A 21,985-nucleotide genomic window follows, 5' to 3' on the forward strand; every position below is an offset into this window, starting at 1 on the left:
TAAGTATGTGTGGAAATCCCAAATAATTGAAGTTTAGTATATTATAATTTTTACTCTTTAAAATTATTGAAACTACTCTGACAAAAAGTGCTTAGTAATCATGCTAAAATCCTTGCTATATATGTATATTCTTTTTTTGTACTAGCCCATTTTCTTTTTTATTATTTTATTGAGGAATATCCATATATATACAGTCTGACCATATTATACAATCAGTGGCTCACAATATCATCACGTAGTTATGTATTCTTCACCATGATCATTTTTAAAGCATTTTCATCACTCAGAAAAAGAAATAAAGATTAGAATAAAGAACTCATACATCCCATACCCCTTACCCCTTCCTCACTGACCCACAGTATTTCAATCTACCTGATTTTTACCCTTTATATCCCCCTATTACTTATTTATTTTTTATCCATATATATATGTATATATATATTTTTCTCATCTGTCCATACCCTGGATAAAAGGAGCATCAGACACAAGCTTTTCACAATCACACAGTCACATTGTAAAAGCTTTATAGTTATAGTCTTCTACAAGAATCAGGGCTATAGGAATACAGTTCAACAGTTTCAGGTACTTTTCTCTAGCCAGTCCAATGTACCATAAACTAAAAAAGGCTATCTATAAAATGCGTAAGAATAACCTCCAGGATAACCTCCCAACTCTGTTTGAAATCTCTTGGCCATTGAGACTTATTTTGTCTCATTTCTCCCTTTCCCCTTTTGGTCAAGAAGGCTTTCTTGCTCCGATTGATGCTGGGTCCTGGTTCATCCCTGGGAGTCAGGTCCCATGATGCTAGGGAGATTTATATCTCTGGGAGTTGTGTCCCACATAGCGGGGACGGCAGTGAGTTCACCTGCCATGTTGGCTTAGAGAGAGTGGCCACATCTGAATAGCAAAAGAGGCTTTCTGAAGTGACTCTTAGGCATAATTATCAGTAGGCTTAGCCTCTCCTTTGCAGGCACAAGCTTCATAGGGGCAGGGGCAAGCCCCACAATTGAGGGCTCAGTCTAGTGAATTGGTTGTCCCCACTGCTTGTGAGAATGTTAGGAATTTCCCAGATGCGGAAGTTGAATATTTCTTCCTTTCTCCTCAGTCCCCCAAGGGGATTTTGCAAATACTTTTTTATTTTCTGCCCAAATTACTCTAGGATATTTCGGGGCATCATACAACCTGTACAAACCAACAAGATCTCACACCCTATTTAAGAGTCCATGTAATTATGGTGTTCAAGTAAACTGACCATACAAGTTAAATTACAAAATTTACCTTTGGTCTCACACAGAGGTTGAATTTTGAAAATATCCTTTACCAGTATTCTCATTTACCTTAGTCCTATCAATATCAGCTTCATTCCTATCTCTAGATGAAGTCTGATCACTTTTTCAGCTTTTGTAACAGTTGTTGAATGGGGTAATGCTGACTTTCGTAGCTTCAGTACTCTAATACTGAGTCTTAGGTATTACATAAATATCTACAATTTCAGGGAATGACCAGGTTATATACATATACAGTATATACTATATACAATATTTTGAAATATCAGTTACAACTGTTGTATGAGCTTACTATCTAGGAACCTTTACAATAGGTTCCAGCCTGATAACCCATGCTCTCGATTTCAATTCTCTGAGTTTGAATATTATAGTTAATTCATATGAGTGAGGCATGATAATATTTGTCTTTTCGTTTCTGACGTTTTATTCAGCATACTGTCCTTAGGGTTCATTCACCTAGTTGCATGTGTACTGGCCCATTTTTGAGGCAAAAGTCAGATTCCTCATTGAAAGTGTTCATTTGAAAGAATAGAAATTCCAAGAGCAGGAAAGTTTGGATGTGGGTGGAGTAGATAAATACAACTTTACATGTGAGTGCATGTCATAACATAGTATAATTTTGAAATATTGGAGTACAGTTCTCTAATTTTAATATCAAGTAAAAATTAAACTGTAGGTTCCAGGGTGCAGGTAATCAGAGAAAGTCTTCTACATTATATAGGAAGGCCCTGGTAAAAAAAGTAGAGAAATTGAGACAGAGAGAAAATGGTGAGTGAGTTCAGGCATGATCTCACAGGGGGCAAATGGCAGTGAGCGGGAAAAGGAGCAGACCATCCCTCCACTCCAACCTACCCCCACAACTAGCTTGGAAGATATTCCCATATAGCTCTGCAGCCAGGAGTTCCAGTGGGAAACCCAGAAGCATGCCCAGCCTCCTGCTGTAACCAGCCACCCTGCCAAGAGCAATGATTAGCTGCCCTGCTACATGCTGGGACCAGCCACCAGGCATTTCCAGGTGGCTGTGAGCAAGGGCAGCTGAACTACCCAGGCCTACAGCCCAAGGTCATCCCAAGTGGGAGCCTGGGGTCTACCAGACCAATCAGGGCCGTAAGTGGAGTCTCTGCTGAGTTGCATACTTCTCACCCTTCAGCCCCAGGTTTGGTGGCTCTCAGCACACAGCAAAAATCACTGGCCCTGGCTGGAATTACATCAGGTCTCCATCTTGTTCAGACAGCTGCTGCACTTGGTGAGAGGCAGGTCTGAGGGGAAGAAGTGGCTGGTGACTGCCATCTATTGGGAAGCCTCAAGTAGAATTGCATCCCCTCCGTGAGATCTGGGCCTTGGTTTGGTGGAGAATTACTGACAAATCAAGTGGAAAAGGGGACCTTCAACAGAAACCTAAGTAAATACAAAACCTTAGACAAGTGAAGGAAACCAGCTTGCAAAACAACCTTATCAAGATAATGAAATGCCTCAAACACAACAGGAAATCACAAAACACGTGATGGTCCAGGCAGATATGGCCCAGCCAAATGATCAAATTAGAGCACTGGAGGGAATACAGATTTGGAATGACTAATCAAAGATGTTCATAAGGACATAATGGGTATCACGGAGACACTAGAAGAGCATAAAGAAGAATTTGAAAGAATAAATAGAAAAATAGCAGATCTCACAGAAATGAAAGATACTGTAGACCAAATTAAAAATATACTAGAGACACACAACAGCACCTTTGGAGAGGTGAAAGAAAGAAGTTAGAAGATAGGACAACTGAACTCGAGTGCACAAAAGAACAAATATCAAGAAAGATGAAAAAAAAGAAACAGGATTTCAAGGGAATGACTGACAATACAAAGCACAAAAATATAAGAATCTTTGGTATTCCAGAAGAAGAAGAGAATAGTAAAGAGCTAGGAAAGTTAGTTGAAGACGTGATGGGGGAAAGCGTCCCAATTATTATAAAAGACATAAATATACCAATTAAAGGAGCCCACTGAACCACAAATAAAATATATCCAAATAAGCCTACCCCAAGACATATACTGATCAGATTGGCAAATGTTGAAAAGAATCAGAAAGTCCAGAAAGTGGTATGGAAAAACAATTCACTACATACAAGGGAAAACACATAAGGCTGAGTTTGGACTATTCATCAGAGACCATGGAGGTGAGAAGGCAGTGGTATGACATATTTAGGAACCTGAATAAGAAAAGTTTCCAGCCAAGAATTCGTTACCCAGCCAAGTTGTCCTTCAAAATTGAGGAAGAGATTAAAATCTTCTCGGACAAAGAAAGACTAAGAGAATTTGTCAACAAGAGACCTTCCCTGCGAGAAATATCAAAGGGACTTCTGCTGGCTGAAAAAAGACACAGGAGAAAGAGGTCTGGAGGAGGGCACAGAATTGAAGAATATCAATAAAATCAGTAAGAGTAACTTAAAGGATAAAAAGAGAGAGAGGGAAAAGAATATATAGATCTAACAAAAACTAAAGGATAAGATGATAGACTCAAGAACTGCTCTTACAGTAATAACTTTGGATGTTAACAGACTAAACTCACCAATTAAAAGATGCAGATTGGCAGAATGGATTAAAAACATGATCCTTCTATATGCTCCTTACAAGAGAGTCATCTTAAACCCAAGGATACAAATAGATTGAAAGTGAAAGGATGGAAAAAGAGTTTCTATGCAAGCTGTATCCAAAAGAAAGCAGGAGTAGCTATAGTAATGACAGATAAAACAGACTTTAAATGTTAAGATGTCATAAGAGATAAGGAAGAACACTACCTATTAATAAAAGGGGCAGTTTACCAAGAAGAAGTAACAATCATAAATGTTTATGCTCCAAATCAAGGAGCTCCAAAGCACATGAGGCAAACACTAGCAAAACTGAAGGGAGTGATAAACGTTTAAACAGTAATAGTGGGAGACTTCAATATACCACTCTCCACTATAGATAGAACATTGATAAAGAGAATCAACAAGGGAATAGAAAACTTAAAGTCATAAAGGAATTAGATGTAACAGACATATAGAGATCATTACACCCTAAACATCAGCACATACATTCTTCTCTAGTGCTTATGGAACGCCATAATATCTCCAGGATAGATCATATGCTGGGACACAAAACAGGTCTTTATAAATTTAATAAGATTGAAATTATTCAAAGTACTTTCTTTGACTACAACTGAGTAAAGCTGAAAATTAATTACTACCAGAGAACCAGAACTTTCACAAATACATGGAGGTTATACAGCACACTCTTAATCAATGGGTCAAAGAAGAAATTGCTAGAGAAATAATTAAATATCTGAAGACAAATGAAAATGAGAGTACAACATATGAGAACTTATAGGATATGACAGAGGCAGTGCTGAGAGGGAAGTTTATTGCCCTAAATGCCTATATTAAAAAAGAAGAATGAGCAGAAAATCAAGGACTCAACTGCTCACTTGGAAGAACTAGAGAAAGAACAGCAAACTTACCCCAAAGCAACCAGAATAAGAGAAATAACAAGGATTACAGCAGAAATAAATGAACTCGAGAACAACAACAACAACAACAAAACAATAGAAAGAATCAACAAAACCAAGGGTTTGTTCTTTGAGAAAATCAGTAAAAATCAATGGACTCCTAGCTAGGCTGACAAAGAAAAAAGGAGAGGGGATGCAAATCAGAAGTGACGAAAGTTTTCTCTTAAAAATCATAAGTGAATACTGTGAAAAACTATACTCCAATACTAGACAACCTAAATGAAATGGAATAATTCCTAGAAAAACATGAACAATCTACACTGATTTGAGAAGAAATAAACGTTCTCAACAAACCAATTATAAGTAAAGAAATTCAACCAGTCATCAAAAAAAACTTGGCTGCAAGGAGAAGCCCAGGGCCAGATGGCTTTACAGGGGAATTTTATAAAACATTTCAAAAGTTGTTAACACTAATTTTGCTCACACTCTTCCAAAAAATTGAGGAAGAAGGAATACTACCTAACACATTTTAAGAAGCTAACATTACTCTGTTACCAAAACCAGATATATAGATGCTACCAGAAAGGAAATCTATAGGCAAAATCTCCCTAATGAACATAGATGTATTCTTAACAGAATACTAACAAATCGAATCCAATGACACATTAAAATAATTAAACATCACGACAGGTGCATTTGATACTAAAAATGTAGTGGTGATTCAATACAACAAAATCAATCAGTGTAATACAGCACACTAACAAATTGAAAGGGAAAAATTACATGATTATATCTATTGATGCTGAAAAAACATTCAACAAAATTCAGCATCCTTTTCTGATAAAAACACTTCAAAAGGTGGAATTGAGGGAAATTTCTTCAATGTACTAAAGTATATATATGAAAAATCTATAGCTAGCATGATACTTAATGGTGAGAGATTGAAAACATTCCCCCTAAGAACGAGAATAAGACAGAGATGCCTGTCGTAACCACTTATTATTAAACTTTATACTAGATGTCTTAGCTAGAGCCATCAGGCAGTAGAAAGAAATAAAAGGCACCCAGATAAGAAAGGAAGCAGTAAAACTTCCGTTATTTACAGATCCTATACTTGTAAAATCCTGAGAAATCTATGACAAAGCTACTCTAATAATTTCAGCAAAATGATAGGATACAAGCTTAATGTACAAAAATCAGTACTGTTTCTGTACACAATTAATGACCTAACTGAGGAGACAATTAGAAAAAATTCCATTCAAAGTAGCAACTAAGGGAAGGCAATGGTGGTGCAGTGGCAGAGTTCTTGCCTGCTGTGCTGGAAACCCGGGTTCAATTCCTAGTGCCTTCCCATGCGAAAAAAAAAGCAACTAATAAGAGTCAAATATCTAGGAATAAACTTAAACATAACCAGGGATGTTAAGGCTCTGTACACAGAATACTAGAAAACATTGCTAAAAGAAATCAAAGAATATCTGAATAGGTGGAAAGACATTCCATGCTCATAGAAGATTGAGTGTTGTTAACATGTCAATTCTACCCCCAAATTGATTTACAGATTTAATGCAATAGCAGTCAGAATTCCAGCAACCTACTTTGATGACTTGGACAAGCTAGTTATCAAATTTATTTGAAAGGAAGGAGACCTGGATAGCTAAAAATATCATAAAAAAAAAAGAGAGTGCACAAAGTGGAAGACTAACACTTCCTGACATTAAAACTTATTATAAAGCCAAAGTGATCAAAACAGCATGGTACTGGCATAAAGATAGAAATATTGAGCAATGGAATCGAATTAAGAGTTTGGAGATGGACCATCAAATCTATGGTCAATCAATTTTCAACAAGACCCAAAATCCACTGACTTGGGACTGAATAGTATGTTAGTCAGGGTTCTCTAGAGAAACAGAACCAATAGGAGATATCTGTAAATATCTGCAACCATGGGAATGGAAGAGTCCAAAATTCATAGGGCAGGCTGTGAAGCTGGTGGCTCCAAAGGGTCTAGAGGGGCTCCCCAGGAGAGGCTCACTGTCTGAAGAAGCAGTGAAAGAATCTCTCTGCCTTAAAAACCTTCACTTGATAGGATTATCTCGCTGTGGGAGACATGCCTTAGTTGAGTGCAGATGGATATCAATAGCCAAAAGAATGGAAGTGGACACCTACCTTATACTCAATATAAAAGCTAATTCAAAATCTATCAGAGACCTAATTATAAGAGACAGTACTATAAAACTCCCAGAAGAAAATACATGGAAACATTTCCAAGGCTTAGACATAGGAAGCAACTTCTTAAACTTTACACCTAAAGCACAAGCAATAAAAGGAAAAATAGATAAATGGGAATTCCTCAAAATCAAAATCTTCTGAGCCTCAAAGGACTTTGTCAAACAATGAAGAGACAGCCAACTTAATGGGAGAAAATATTTGGAAATCAAATACAGACAAATGTTTGATATCCTGTGTACATAAAGAAATTATACGACTCGACAAAAAAGAGCAAACAACCCAATTATAAAATGGGCAAAGGATATGAATAGATATTTTTCTAAGTAGCAAATACAAATGGCTAAAAGCACATGAAGAAATGCTCATCCTTATTAGTTATAAGTGAAATGCAAATCAAGACTACAATGAGATATCACCTCACACCTATAAGAAAGGCTGCTGTTAAACAGAAAACTACAAATGATGGAGAGGATGTGGAGAAATTGGAACTCTTATTCATTGCTGGTGGGAATGTCTAATGGTACAGCTGCTTGTGGAATACAGTTTGAAGGTTCTTGAGAAAGCTAAATATCGAGTTGCCCTGTGACCCAACAATACCAGTACTCAGTGTATCCCCAGAAGAGCTGAAAGAAGAGACATGAACATTTGCACACTGATGTGTGTGTTGCCAAAAGATATAAACAAATCAACGGTTCATCAACATGCAAGTGGATAAACAAAATGTGGTATATACATATGATGGAATATTATACAACCATAAGATGAAATGAGGTCCTGAAGCATATGACAACATGAATGAACCTTGAGGATGTAATGCTGGGTAAAATAAACCAGACACAATAGGATAGATATTGTATGATTTTGCTATTATGACTCTCATAAAAATCAATTCAGAGGCTTCCAATGTTAGAATATAGGGAACTTAGAGGTACATAGAAACTAGGGAACAGTTACCCAATGATGTTGAACTTAAAGGTAAGGGAGTGGATAGAAGTGAAGGTAGTTCATTAGCGGGGTTATATGTAACACACCATATTGAAGGTGAATAGAATTGAAAGGGTGTGTATAGAGTCATGTATCCCAGCAGTTAACTCTACTATTATAAGTTCTTGCTCAAACTGCTTCAAAGGTTTGATCTTGTACAAGGAGTCAACTATAGAAAGGTATAGGGGGAAAACTAATAGGCATGCTATGGCATATAGTTAGCAGGAAGTCATCAACAGTACCACAGCAATACCACAGGGGTAAATAATTGGTTTGGAGAGACAAATGATAAGGGGAAGTTTAGATTTGATATTTGATGAGGCTGTGTTTATTAGTTGTCTCTTTGGACCAGTGAAAATTGTCTAAATTGATTGTACAACTAAGTAAGGATCCTGTAAGACATGGATTGTTTATTTTGGATTTTATCCATGATGCCCAATGGATGGAGGGGGCCAAGGATTACAATAACTGAGAAGCAGAATGGCGAACTGATATATACACGATGGAATATTGTGCAGCTACAAAAACGAACAAAGTTGTGAGGCACACAACAAAGTGAATGAACCTTAGGGATACTGTGTTGTGAAAAATAAAGCAGAAACAAAAGAGCAAATATGGTATGATCTCTTTAGAAAATACTTATAAGAAAATTGGGGCCTCGATTGTAAGCTCTTATAGCAGTCACACTTAGCAAGTGTAAATTTATTTCTAGATTCTGAGATGCTGTTCTATATGTGTATAAGCTGGTATCCCCTGAAACTTTGGGTACCTCTGTGACTCAGAGACACAGAGCTGGAGTTTTGCGGCTCTGAAAGTCAGTCAGTATTGCTATATACAACAGCTGTTAAAGCAACTTGAAAAGATGTCAGTCTTCAATCAGAGATAAAAACAAAGTTGATTTGGTTGGGCTTAAAGTAAATCAGAATTCAGGGCAAAAGATGATAGTGTATGTATTCTAGACCTTTACCTACTGTATGAGACCAAAGGTAGAGAGGTTTAATGCGTCTAAAACAAATCCTCTTAACACCCAATCTAAATCTACCTGCCTGGATAGCTCATTTAAACAACCGAACACATGGAGCTCAGAAAGGGAACAAGGCATTGTAATTCTGTATAGCTTAGTGTAATACCCGGATACATCCCAGACCAAGATGAGCTGATAATTAAAAAATATTGGCAGAGTCCCTTGAGGCACTGGAAAAAAAATACGGAACTACTAAACTTCCCTACCTGGGAACCCACTGGTGCTCTCTCAAACATTAGGGACTCCCAAGAAAATAGGCCAACCCCTTGGTTTTGAGGCTTGTGCTTACAAAACTTATTTTTGTATCAGAGAAGCTAAGGCTACTTATAATCATGCCTGAGAGTTGCTTCCAGGAAAACTCCACTGTTCCTCAAATGCGGCCTTTCTCTCTCTAGGCCCATTTCTGCAGGGAAGATCATTACCCTCCCCACTATGTGGGACCTGACATCCAGAGATTAAAATCTTCCTGACCATGTGGGACTTGACTTCCAGGGATGAGCCTGGCCCTGGTACAGTGGGATGGACAATGCCTTCAGACTAAAAGGGGGAAAAAGAAATGTAACAAAATAAGGTATCAGTGGCTAAGAGAGCTCAAATTGAGTCAAGAGGCTATTCTGGAGTTCTCTTATGCAAGCTTCAGCTACATATTGCTAATTGCCACAGTTTGCCAAACCCTAATCAACATCGTTACTGTGAACCCTAAATAACACCCAGGACTCTTTCTAAGATTACACAGAAGTTTCACACACCAAATGTACTTTTCAGAAACCTAAAACCTTCAGATGGTTCCTAAGCCAGATAAGTCCTGAAACCCAGAGGTATCAGTCTTTCCAAGAATATCAACCAGTTCCATCCCCCATTCCCATATTTTCAACACCCCTTTTCAACACGAAAAAGTTAGAGTGGGCATAGCCCAAATATCCTAAAGATTGGGAGAAGGATCAGAGGAGGAGCTAAAACAGAGAAGTTAGGATTTAACAAATGAGTATGACTACTGAATCATTACACTGATATTTCTGTTTAGTCTCCTGTGTCTTGGAGCAGCTAGAAGGAAAAACCTGAAATTGTGGAACTGTAACCCATACCAAACTATGAAATCTGTTCTGTAACTACTTGTTGAGATGTGCTTTTAAATTTTTGCTTTTTTGCATTTGTATCTCACAATAAAAAATGTTAAAAAATTAAACTGTAGATAACATGATAATTTTCAATACTACATTAATATTACGTTACTTACAGTATTTGATGCCTGGAGAAACTTAGAAAAGAACTTATGGGTATTATTTTTCTTCTTTTCTGATCACCTTATTATTGATAACTAGGTATATTTCAATAGTTAGTTATATTTCCACAGATATTCTAAAGGCCTTCGTAAGAATCAACTAAATGCATATAAGATAATTGAATTGGTTCATTTTTACTGGGGGAAGAATTGGAGCAAAGGAAGTTTTGTCTTAAAAATCTTGTAATACTTTTTCCCCCTTTTATCTCATCTATGTATATTTTACTCATCTCAGTAGGGTAGAATTTGGCCTATAAAACATTCATTGTAGTACATACTTTGTTGGACATTTTTTAAAATGAATTTTCAGGGCTATTAGTACAGGGAAAATAACATGCATTTCTGTAGTTGTTTTGGTGTGACTTTTTTTTTCATTTTTGGCAGATAAAATAACACAAGAAGATATTGAGAGCATTCTACAGAAATTTACTGGAAATATAATGCAAGTACCCCCGCTGTAAGTTCAATTGTTAAATTTGAATAAATGTTTAATTTTATTGTCAAGTAGTTAATATCACTTTAATTAAAATTAAGTGGCTTCTTTTTACCATACAATGAAGTTGGCTTTAAATCTGATGTAGCAAATGATCAAATTAAGGTGAGCTTGATTTAGAAAAGACATGGAGTTTCTGATGCTCTCAGAGGTAGTGGAATTTCTCCTCTGTCCTTGGATATTGCCAGTCTGGCACTTGTACGATAACAGGGATGATTGGTTTTTGGACTCCATCTGCAGATATCAGAACACATTGTGAAGCCCAGGGTGCTTATGCTCAGTTGCTGGGAAAGCACCAGTACATTCTGGACACAGTTATGTTTCAGAATCCTAATGTGCATGGCCGTCAGGCGTTAGGACCATTGCTTTTGGCCCAGAATCATCTTTTGATTCTCTATTCTCTGTAACAAACAAAACAGATGAGCATTATAATTTATTGAAAGTGTCGTGCTTTACTACTTAACCATATTTTGTTCTTATTTTTGTTTTTAATGGTTAGATGGATATAGGAAGTATCAGGATAAGCTACTATAATTCATTTTTCAATTTAGTATTTATTTTGTATTTTTAAGAAGCTCAGTTTCTTCAAGAGTACTTAAACATCTATGGGGAAATGTTTCTTCATGATGTTACCTCAAATGTCAATGTTTAAAAAATTTAGCAGGATCTGCATAAACATTATTTTGGATCATAATTGTTAAAATGCTCTCATATTTATGAAGAGCTATTTTAGAATTTTCTTCTCCTTGATTGTTCTAAGAATTTGGTGGTTAAAAACATTTTAGCATCCAAGGCTAAGATCATGTAAGTAGACCATTTGCTTATTTGCTTTGTAGAGACATTTTGGTAACTTTTATATGAAAATGACTATCATTGTAATGGAATCATTTTAAGGAAATGTAGCCCAGTTCATTGTGCTCAGAAGCTACTGAGTTACTTGCATCCTTAATCCATAATGAGTAGCAGTAAAGAGAAAACATGAATAGACAGATCATATTCAGGAAGATCGTTGAAGATTAAAATGGACTACATTGCTTATTGAGTGCCAGAATGAGATATATTAGCCTAAAGATTTGGGGGCACCATTGTGAAGTAGATTGGAAGAAAAACTTAGTCTATTTTTAAGAAAGAGTTTTAATTTGAAGGGCTGTTAGTCGTCATCCTATCCTTTCTTTCTGTGCTGTAATCTAGAATGATTGTCTTTCATTCTCAATGCTATCCCCTCCCTCCATTCCTCCTTCCTTCCCTCCATTCACCTATACTCTCTCTTCTCCCTTTTTCCTCCTCTTTTCTTATAAGCTATTCTGCATTAAAAAAAGATGGACAAAGACTTTCAACTTTGATGAAGAGAGGTGAAGTTGTAGAAGCAAAACCTGCCAGACCAGTTACTGTATACAGTCTCTCCCTTCAAAAATTCCAGCCGCCATTTTTCACATTAGGTAAGAAGTTTGATATCATTTGTATTTACTTGTACCTTTATTTCCTATTTGGCTACTTCGGGGTAATTTTAAAGATCCATAGAATGTTGGCAATTTTTAAAATTTTGAATTTAAGGAAGATAGAATTTGCTAACACCTTTTGATACCGCATTTATGAGGTACTATGTGAAAGTTCAGAATACCTTTCCAAACAGGTTGAGTTTTTCATATATTGTACTATGTTACTTTGGAAGTACCATTTCTTAGATCTCTAGGTAGAAGAGTAAATAAGGAATATATAGTTTCAAAATTTTATACTTTTTGATCTTATTGACACTTTTTCCCCATCTGACACTTTTTCCCCCCATCTTGGCTAGTGCTAGATAGTTTATGTTCCATTTAAGAATTGGCATTAGTTTGTCTTATAGCATTTTGAGTTTGGGGACATGAAATTCTGAGTGGAGTGTTTTTTCCCTTTCTTTGTCACCTACTTCTATTAAAGATCCTGGAAATAAGGAAAAAATGGGTAAGACAGAAGTATATTCTTGGTCACATGGTTGAATTTCAGTTTAGCTTATCAATTTGAATTTATCTCTAATCTATATTTGAAATAAATGTAAAAACCAAAGAAAAGGTTTTTTCTCTCATTTGAACATTTTATGATCTTCTTGACTGTAGAAGTTGTTTGAAGATCTGAACATACATGAGCCATGAAGAATCAAAAGCCATAGTTCTTTTTAATCCTTAGACTCTTAAGCTGACCCTACCCTAAATTTCATGGTGCATACTAGTTAGGCTTCTCTATAGAAATAATTTCCTCAACTTTTCCCCCTAAACTTGTTTATTCTTTTCTTTGGACATTATTTAATGAGTATTAAATTCCTATAGAATGTGGTTTTGTACTGTTAAAAAAAGAAATCACTCCCTTTGTTACGTTTCCTGATACTGAAATATTTGACAGATAATGAAAAAACACACTTAAAAATGTCTCCCTTCATTTCATGGAAGTACAGCAGGTGGGTTGAGAGAATAGGTATTATCTTAAAAATAAGAAAAACTCTAAGTTTTACAGTTGCATTTAAGTTCATTAATACTTTATTTTGTTGACTGAAGATTGAAATACGCCAAGAGTTGTCTTTTTACCAGTGTCAAAGATAATACAAGAATGCCAGCACACTTACATTTGATCCTAGTGGTCAGTTTTCATCTTAGCAGTGGCCCCCAGCCTTGAGCCAATGGGGTGGGGGTGGCTAGGGGGGCAGAATTAGAATCTCCAGGTGTTGAGTTTTAATTCTCCCAAATGGCTTTATGTGTTAAGACTGGAAACAACTGGAGTGTAGTACTTTTGTGTGGAAATGCAACAGCTCTTTTCAAAACCTCTTGATGAATAAAAATAACCAGAACAGCGATTTTCTCTAGTCCCAGAGTAATGATGCTTCAAGAATGCACCTCATTGACTAGTCCTGCTTTAAACCAATAAACTTTTGTTATAGCAAGTGTTAAGGAGATACTTGGATATACATTCTGTTTTAGGACATTTGTGATTTTAATGATTATTTTATGATTCTTCAGAATTATTTCCAAGAGAATATTTAAATACGCTGAGCTCTCTGTGTATTGCATTACCCCAAACATAGTCTTATCATTTTGGAAAGATTTGTTTATTGTTATGTTTTTTGAACACACAAATCTGAAAATATTTTTAAAATCTACAGCTCATGATCGCAAAACTGAGATTTCTAACCATTTAAAACCAATTAAATGAACAAGGTTGAAGTATTAAAGTGGTATGACTTGCCGGTTAATTTAAAATATGTTCATGAATTTCTGCTGTTTGCTTTCTCCATACCCTGACTTCTCAATCTCACAAACACATATGCTACTGGATGAATAATTTATATTTTAGCACATAAATATTTTATCACTCAATTGTTTGCATAGAACATTTTTACATTTGTTAGGGGCATCATTTCTATGTAAAGTGGATTTCATAGAGGGTTGGCAATTTACCATGTCACTGTTAACATTCCAGATGTTGAATGTGGAGGAGGTTTTTATATCAGAAGCTTGGTCAGTGATATTGGCAAAGGTAAGCATGAAAATGAATTATGAATTATCATTTAGAGAGTAATCTTCCTCTTAATGGGAAGACAGAATTTTTTGTTTTCTGTGCCTCTGAATACTGGCCTTAGGAAGTAAACTCTTGCTGCCTTCAGCTTTAGAAGCATTGTAGGTTTATGGCATGCAATTATCAGCATCAGCAGCTGCAGTGAAATGCTTGTAATGGGAGAGAAGATGAGAAATAAGAGAAACAGAAAATGAAGCCAGCAATAATGAATGTAAGGGCCAGGATTGTTTTCAAATACAAAATATTTTAACTCAGCAGGGATCAGAACAAAATATTTATACTTCCTTCTAAAAGTTTTCATTGGAACAAATCAAATTTCTAAAAACCTGGAAGCCAGAGTCTTACAAACAGCCAGGAAGCTGCACTTCTGCCATTTACTGTCACTTGTGACACTGGACAGGTCTTATTGCTTCCTCCATAAAGTGAGGATACCATTTATTTCAGGGGATTGCTTCTTGGGTTAAATAAGAATAATGTGTTTACAAGTTCTGTGTGGATTTTAAAGCAATTTATAAGCTTATTAAATATTATTTTGCTACTTAATCTTTCTTATTCTCAAGACTCTTCATTCTTAAACTGGATTGTTGTTAAAATTATACTTTTGAGGTGGTTTTGCGAGGTTTAAGTCAAGTTCTATCATTTCAAAATTATGGACTATGAGATTCTGAGGATATTTTTTTCACCTTTTGTTGCTGTAGAACTCTCTTCCTGTGCCAATGTGCTGGAGCTGACACGAACCAAACAGGGACCATTTACACTAGAAGAACATGCTCTTCCTGAAGACAAATGGACAATTAATGACATTGCACAGTCTCTTGAGTATTGCTCATCTCTTCTCCCAGCGGAGTTTGCACTTAAAAAATCAAAACCCGAAGAGTCTAAAGAACAGGTTCTGAGCTGTGAATATATATCACTAAATGAGACAAAGGGAGAAGATGATGTAATTAAGATATTTTAAGATTGGCCTGAGATTGTCATCATTTCCTGGTTGACATTTGAATCCAGTGTGTAGAATGACAAGGTACATACAAGAGAAAAAATTATTTCAAACTTTTTTTTTGCAAGATGAGAAGTGTCCACATTTACAGTTTCTATAGGGTACGCGTCACCTGCTATACATTATAAATGGCCTTGCAGTTCAGTTTGTTGTATTATGGAGTGTTCTTTTAGCATGTTTTTATGTTGATAGATTGGATTTAGGAAAATTAACTTTCTGAATTTAATCTCCCTTCAAAGTTTTTTCCCTGAAAATGTTGAACTAGTATTCTTATCAAAGAAAGAAGAAATCGGGAACTACAAGTTTCTTTGGTTTCATAAAAGTAAACTTAACTTAGTGCTTTTATTTTGGCTACCTGGTGGCGCCACATTGTATTGAAATTCTGTTTTTAACTATGTTTGAAATGGCCAGTATTTAACTTTCTTATGTTTTAGAGAGTTCATTATTATTCAGACCATTTCTTTGATAAGTTTGTGTTTATCTAGTAATAGCTGTGTTTGTTTAGATCTTGGAAACAAACTTTTATAATAAATATTTGTAAATTAACCAAATTATTGCTGCTACCACTAACAGGATGTAAATAGAAGACAAATGTTTAATTAAAATTCACTTCTGTTCTGTCTTTAGAGCAGAGGACAGCGCCTATGGCACATGTTTTGGCAGCTATGAGATCTTTTCCTGATAATTTCGTCAACACAGTCAACCAGTTTGTACCAAGTTACTAAATAACGTATCTTTTATTTAACTAATGAATATCTTCAATTAAAATTTTCTTTTCTCCATTCTTTGTCATTTATTTATATATCTTTATAGGGCATTGATCCCCCATGATATCAATTTTTTAATTGTTCGCTCTTTCAAGTGATTTATAGACTTTGAGATAGCTGCCCTGCATTTCCAGTTAATCTCTTCCGCTCTAAATATTTAATAACAGTTATTCTCAAATGTTATCATTCAGATAGCCTACTGGATTCTCTACCCCTCTTTATCATCTTGAAAACATAGTCGTTACAAAATAGTAAACTTCATAATTAGTAGTGCTACATAATTTTGTTATGGAAGGGCAATATGATATGTAGTCAGTCTGTAGAAAAGTTCAAATACCTCTTTATTTGTTCAAGCATAACTTTAAAAGAAAGAGTCGTTAACAATTTTAAGTGAAATGATATGAGCAATTTTAGGGTTCATAGGTCTGCCTTATGCTTTCCCAAAGAGTTGCAACATTTTATAGTGTCACCATTTGAGTATATCAGTTTCACTAAAATTTTACAGCTTTGGGTGGGGGTTTTATATATTGCATTTCTTAATTTAGTAAATATAAGAGGGAGTTCAAAGTTGCTTTAGTTTGTTTTTCTTTGATTACTAGCAAGGATGAACATTTTTCCATACTTCAGTCTGCTATTACTATTTGCTTTTATGTGACTTGTCTGTATTATTTGTTCACTTATATAAATGTCACAGTTTCTTTACATATGTGAATAAGTTCTTTATACAGAAGATAACTTGTTGTTTTTCATTTTCACTAACTAAATTCACTAACTAATTTCAATAGTTACGGTTCTACAGTTGTCAGATTCATGGATATAGACAGATAAACTTTATTGAAGCTTAGATATATTACTCTTAATTCTTATGAACAGCTGAAACTGATCAAGATGCTCTGAAAAATTAAAAACTCATCCACAAAAGTAATTCATTTTTTCCCTGAGAGTCTGGCATTTAAGTACCAACTGTTTTTTTTTTTGTTTTTTTTTCATTTTAATCAAAATATTAAAGTTTCTGTGTCTTATATATTTTAAGACACCTTAAAGTTGTTTTACTTGTAAGAAAAAGATATATTAGTAATTCCTTAAAATGTTTTAACCTGGAGTATCACAAATCACTTATTTTGACACTTATTTAAATTTTTTATGTTTCTTAAAAATATTGTCTCAATTTAAAAGTTGTTGGAATGGTCATATAGTTTTTAATTTATGATTTAAAAATCCACAATCGTTACAGTAATAAAAATTCACTCTGCTAATTAAAAATTGTGAAACCTGAATAAGGGCTAAACTCAGATTTTCCTACACTAACTAGATCTTTTCTTCTTAAATACTTGAATTAGTAAAAGCTACTAACCCATCATTGGAAATGATTCATTGAATACAAAAAAAGGTGCTTTATATCAGGTCTTCAGTACATTTTATGCTCCTCTGACCAGTTTGAAATTTGTGTCAGATTTATTATAGGTACTTAGAGGTTCAATTAGATTGTGAATCATTCTGTTTCAAAAGAAGAAAATAAATTACCTCATATCATGATGTATGTAATAGAAAAACTGATTCAAAAAGCCCTCTGAAATGTTAAAACATTTTAACAGAGGAAGATAATAGATGTGAGGTTTATGCACTGAAATGATTATAATAGCCTTGTAGTTAAATTTAAATAGAAGACTTGTCTTGAAGTTCTCTCTTTCTTAAGGTATGTGAGAGCAGCTCTAGTTTGGACTAATCATTCATTAAATATCATTTGTTAAGCACTTACTGCATGGCACTTAAATCAGTAATGTCTTCGTATTTTCAAGTTGCAAGTTACATTCTCTTTATGAACAGGAATATCTTCAGATTGCTACAGAGTGCCACGAGGAAAATTGAAGTTAGAAATTATTGTTTTGCTCTTCTTTTCCATAATCCTTAAAATATAACATTAAAATTATATCCTTTTATACAGATTATTTTTATCTCTACCACTAACCAGCTTTTTGACCCTAGGAAAATCACTTAATCTTTTTGTGCCTTGGTTTTCTCACCTTTAAAACAAAGTATACAGACATGTCCATCTTTAAGATCTACACTAGTAGGCTTCTAAGTGTAGGTAATTTATATTTATTCTGCTCAGGACTTGTTCTTCATGAACACAAATATTCATAACTTTCATCACCTGTGGAAAATTTCCATCCTTTATCTCTTTGAATATTACATCTCTTCCAGCTAGTGGTCCTATTAATGTTTCCTCATTTTATTCCACATGTTTGATTTCTCTTTCGTATTTTCTATGTCTTCATCCCTCTGGAGGAATGAAGGAGGAAATCCCCTCCAGTCTTTTCCCTCTTTGATTGTATTAATTTGCTTTAACTATCTGAGTATTTATTTTAATGACTATTGTATTTCTATATCTAGAATGCCAACCTTCCCCTGGCACCCCAAAGTCTGCCCCTTTTTTTGTATGCCCTCTTACTTTTTTTTTTTTTGTTGTTATTACATGCTTCATAAGTTTATTCTGTCTTAAAGCTGCATAATATTCCATTGTATGTATATACCAAAGTTTGTTTAGCCACTCGTCTGTTGATGGACATTTTGGCTGTTTCCATCTCTTTGCAATTGTAAATAATGCTGCTATAAACATTGACGTGCAAATGTCCATTTGTGTCTTTGCCCTTAAGTCCTTTGAGTAGATACCTAGCAATGGTATTGCTGGGTCGTATGGCCATTCTATATTCAGCTTTTTGAGGAACCGCCAAACTGCCTTCCACAGTGGTTGCACCATTTGACATTCCCACGAACAGTGGATAAGTGTGCCTCTTTCTCCACATCCTCTCCAGCACTTGTCATTTTTTGTTTTGTTGATAATGGCCATTCTGGTGGGTGTGAGATGATATCTCATTGTGGTTTTGATTTGCATTTCTCTAATGGCCAGGGACATTGAGCATCTCTTCATGTGCCTCTTGGCCATTTGTATTTCCTCTTCTGAGAGGTGTCTGTTCCAGTCTTTTTCCCATTTTGTAATTGGGTTGGCTGTCTTTTTGTTGTTGAGTTGAACAATCTCTTTATAAATTCTGGATACTAGACCTTTATCTGATATGTTGTTTCCAAATATTGTCTCCCATTGTGTAGGCTGTCTTTCTACTTTCTTGATGAAGTTCTTTGATGCACAAAAGTGTTTAATTTTGAGGAGCTCCCATTTATTTATTTCCTTCTTCAGTGCTCTTGCTTTAGGTTTAAGGTCCATAAAACTGCCTCCAATTGTAAGATTCATAAGATATCTCCCTACATTTTCCTCTAACTGTTTTATGGTCTTAGACCTAATGTTTAGATCTTTGATCCATTTTGAGTTAACTTTTCTGTAGGGTGTGAGATATGGGTCTTCTTTCATTCTTTTGCATATGGTTATCCAGTTCTCTAGGCACCATTTGTTGAAGAGACTGTTCTGTCCCAGGTGAGTTGGCTTGACTGCCTTATCAAAGATCAAATGTCCATAGATGAGAGGATCTATATCTGAGTACTCTATTCGATTCCATTGGTTGATATGTCTATCTTTATGCCAATACCATGCTGTTTTGACCACTGTGGCTTCATAATATGCCTTAAAGTCAGGCAGTGCAAGACCTCCAGCTTCGTTTTTTTTCCTCAAGATACTTTTAGCAATTCGGGGCACCCTGCCCTTCCAGATAAATTTGCTTATTGGTTTTTCTATTTCTGAAAAGTAAGTTGTTGGGATTTTGATTGGTATTGCATTGAATCTGTAAATCAATTTAGGTAGGATTGACATCTTAACTATATTTAGTCTTCCAATCCATGAACACGGTATGCCCTTCCATCTATTTAGGTATTCTGTGATTTCTTTTAACAGTTTTTTGTAGTTTTCTTTGTATAGGTCTTTTATCTCTTTAGTTAAATTTATTGCTAAGTACTTTATTCTTTTAGTTGCAATTGTAAATGGAATTCGTTTCTTGATTTCCCCCTCAGCTTGTTCATTGCTAGTGTATAGAAACACTACAGATTTTTGAATGTTGATCTTATAACCTGCTACTTTGCTGTACACCTTTATTAGCTCTAGTAGTTTTGTTGTGAATTTTTCCGGGTTTTCGACGTATAGTATCATATCATCTGCAAACAGTGATAGTTTTACTTCTTCCTTTCCAATTTTGATGCCTTGTATTTCTTTTTCTTGTCTAATTGCTCTGGCTAGAACCTCCAACACGATGTTGAATAATAGTGGTGATAATGGACATCCTTGTCTTGTTCCTGATCTTAGGGGGAAAGTTTTCAATTTTTCCCCATTGAGGATGATATTAGCTGTGGGTTTTCATATATTCCCTCTATCATTTTAAGGAAGTTCCCTTGTATTCCTATCCTTTGAAGTGTTTTCAACAGGAAAGGATGTTGAATCTTGTCAAATGCTTTCTCTGCATCAATTGAGATGATCATGTGATTTTTCTGCTTTGATTTGTTGATATGGTGTATTACATTAATTGATTTTCTTATGTTGAACCATCCTTGCATACCTGGGATGAATCCTACTTGGTCATGATGTATAATTCTTTTAATGTGTTGCTGGATTCGATTTGCTAGAATTTTGTTGAGGATTTTTGCATCTATATTCATTGGAGAGATTGGTCTGTAGTTTTCTTTTTTCATAATATCTTTTCCTGGTTTTGGTATGAGGGTGATGTTGGCTTCATAGAATGAATTAGGTAGCTTTCCCTCCATTTCGATTTTTTTGAAGAGTTTGAGGAGAGTTGGTACTAATTCTTTCTGGAATGTTTGGTAGAATTCACATGTGAAGCCGTCTGGTCCTAGACTTTTCTTTTTGGGAAGCTTTTGAATGACTGATTCAATTTCTTTACTTGTGATTGGTTTGTTGAGGTCATCTATTTCTTCTTGAGTCAAAGTAGGTTGTTCATGCCTTTCTAGGAACTTGTCCATTTCATCTACATTGTTGTATTTATTAGCATAAAGTTGTTCATAGTATCCTGTTATTACCTCCTTTATTTCTGTGAGGTCAGTGGTTATGTCTCCTCTTCCATTTTTCATCTTATTTATTTGTGTCCTCTCTCTTCTTCATTTTATCAATCTTGCTAAGGGCCCATCAATCTTATTGATTTTCTCATAGAACCAACTTCTGGTCCTATTGATTTTCTCTATTGTTTTCATGTTTTCAATTTCATTTATTTCTGCTCTAATCTTTGTTATTTCTTTCCTTTTGCTTGCTTTGGGGTCAGTTTGCTGTTCTTTCTCCAGTTCTTCCAAGTAGACAGTTAATTCCTGTATTTTTGCCTTTTCTTCTTTTCTGATATAGGCATTTAGGGCAATAAATTTCCCTCTTAGCACTGCCTTTGCTGCATCCCATAAGTTTTGATATGTTGTGTTTTCATTTTCATTCGCCTCGAGATATTTACTGATTTCTCTTGTAATTTCTTCCTTGACCCACTCGTTGTTTAAGAGTGTGTTGTTGAGTCTCCACATATTTGTGGATTTTCTGGCACTCTGCCTATTATTGATTTCCAACTTCATTCCTTTATGATCCGAGAAAGTGTTGTGTATGATTTCAATCTTTTTAAATTTGTTGAGACTTGCTTTGTGACCCAGCATATGGTCTATCTTTGAGAATGATCCATGAGCACTTGAGAAAAAGGTGTATCCTGCTGTTGTGGGGTGTAATGTCCTATAAATGTCTGTTAAGTCTAGCTCATTTATTGTAATATTCAAGTTCTCTGTTTCTGTATTGATCCTCTGTCTAGGTATTCTGTCCGTTGATGAGAGTGGCGAATTGAAGTCTCCAATTATTATGGTAGATGTGTCTATTTCCCTTTTCAGTGATTGCAGTGTATTCCTCACGTATTTTGGGGCATTTTGATTCAGTGCATAAATATTTATGATTGTTATGTCTTCTTGTTTAATTG

General features: G+C 35.2%; 1 protein-coding gene across 4 annotated transcripts in view; it reads left to right on the forward strand.

Moving 5' to 3' along the window:
* TRUB1 (TruB pseudouridine synthase family member 1) overlaps nt 1-16,122 on the forward strand; it is a 59,922-nt gene extending 43,800 nt beyond the window's left edge. The window contains exons 5-9 of one of the 4 annotated variants that reach the window (XR_013161755.1): nt 10,670-10,742; nt 12,078-12,217; nt 14,229-14,285; nt 15,023-15,422; nt 15,949-16,121. Coding sequence is in view for 2 of the 4 variants with exons in the window: in XM_077126122.1 (XP_076982237.1) it covers nt 10,670-10,742; nt 12,078-12,217; nt 14,229-14,285; nt 15,023-15,282 (530 nt within the window). In the remaining 2 variants the exon portion in view is untranslated. Of the gene's footprint in view, nt 1-10,669; nt 10,743-12,077; nt 12,218-14,228; nt 14,286-15,022 lie in introns of all 4 variants that reach the window. The other 3 variants (XR_013161756.1, XM_077126122.1, XM_077126123.1) reach the window with 3 other exon arrangements.
* Nucleotides 16,123-21,985: the final 5,863 nt, after the last annotated feature.

The sequence above is a fragment of the Tamandua tetradactyla genome, chromosome 13 (assembly GCF_023851605.1).
Source record: "Tamandua tetradactyla isolate mTamTet1 chromosome 13, mTamTet1.pri, whole genome shotgun sequence".
Taxonomy (NCBI): Eukaryota; Metazoa; Chordata; class Mammalia; order Pilosa; family Myrmecophagidae; genus Tamandua; species Tamandua tetradactyla.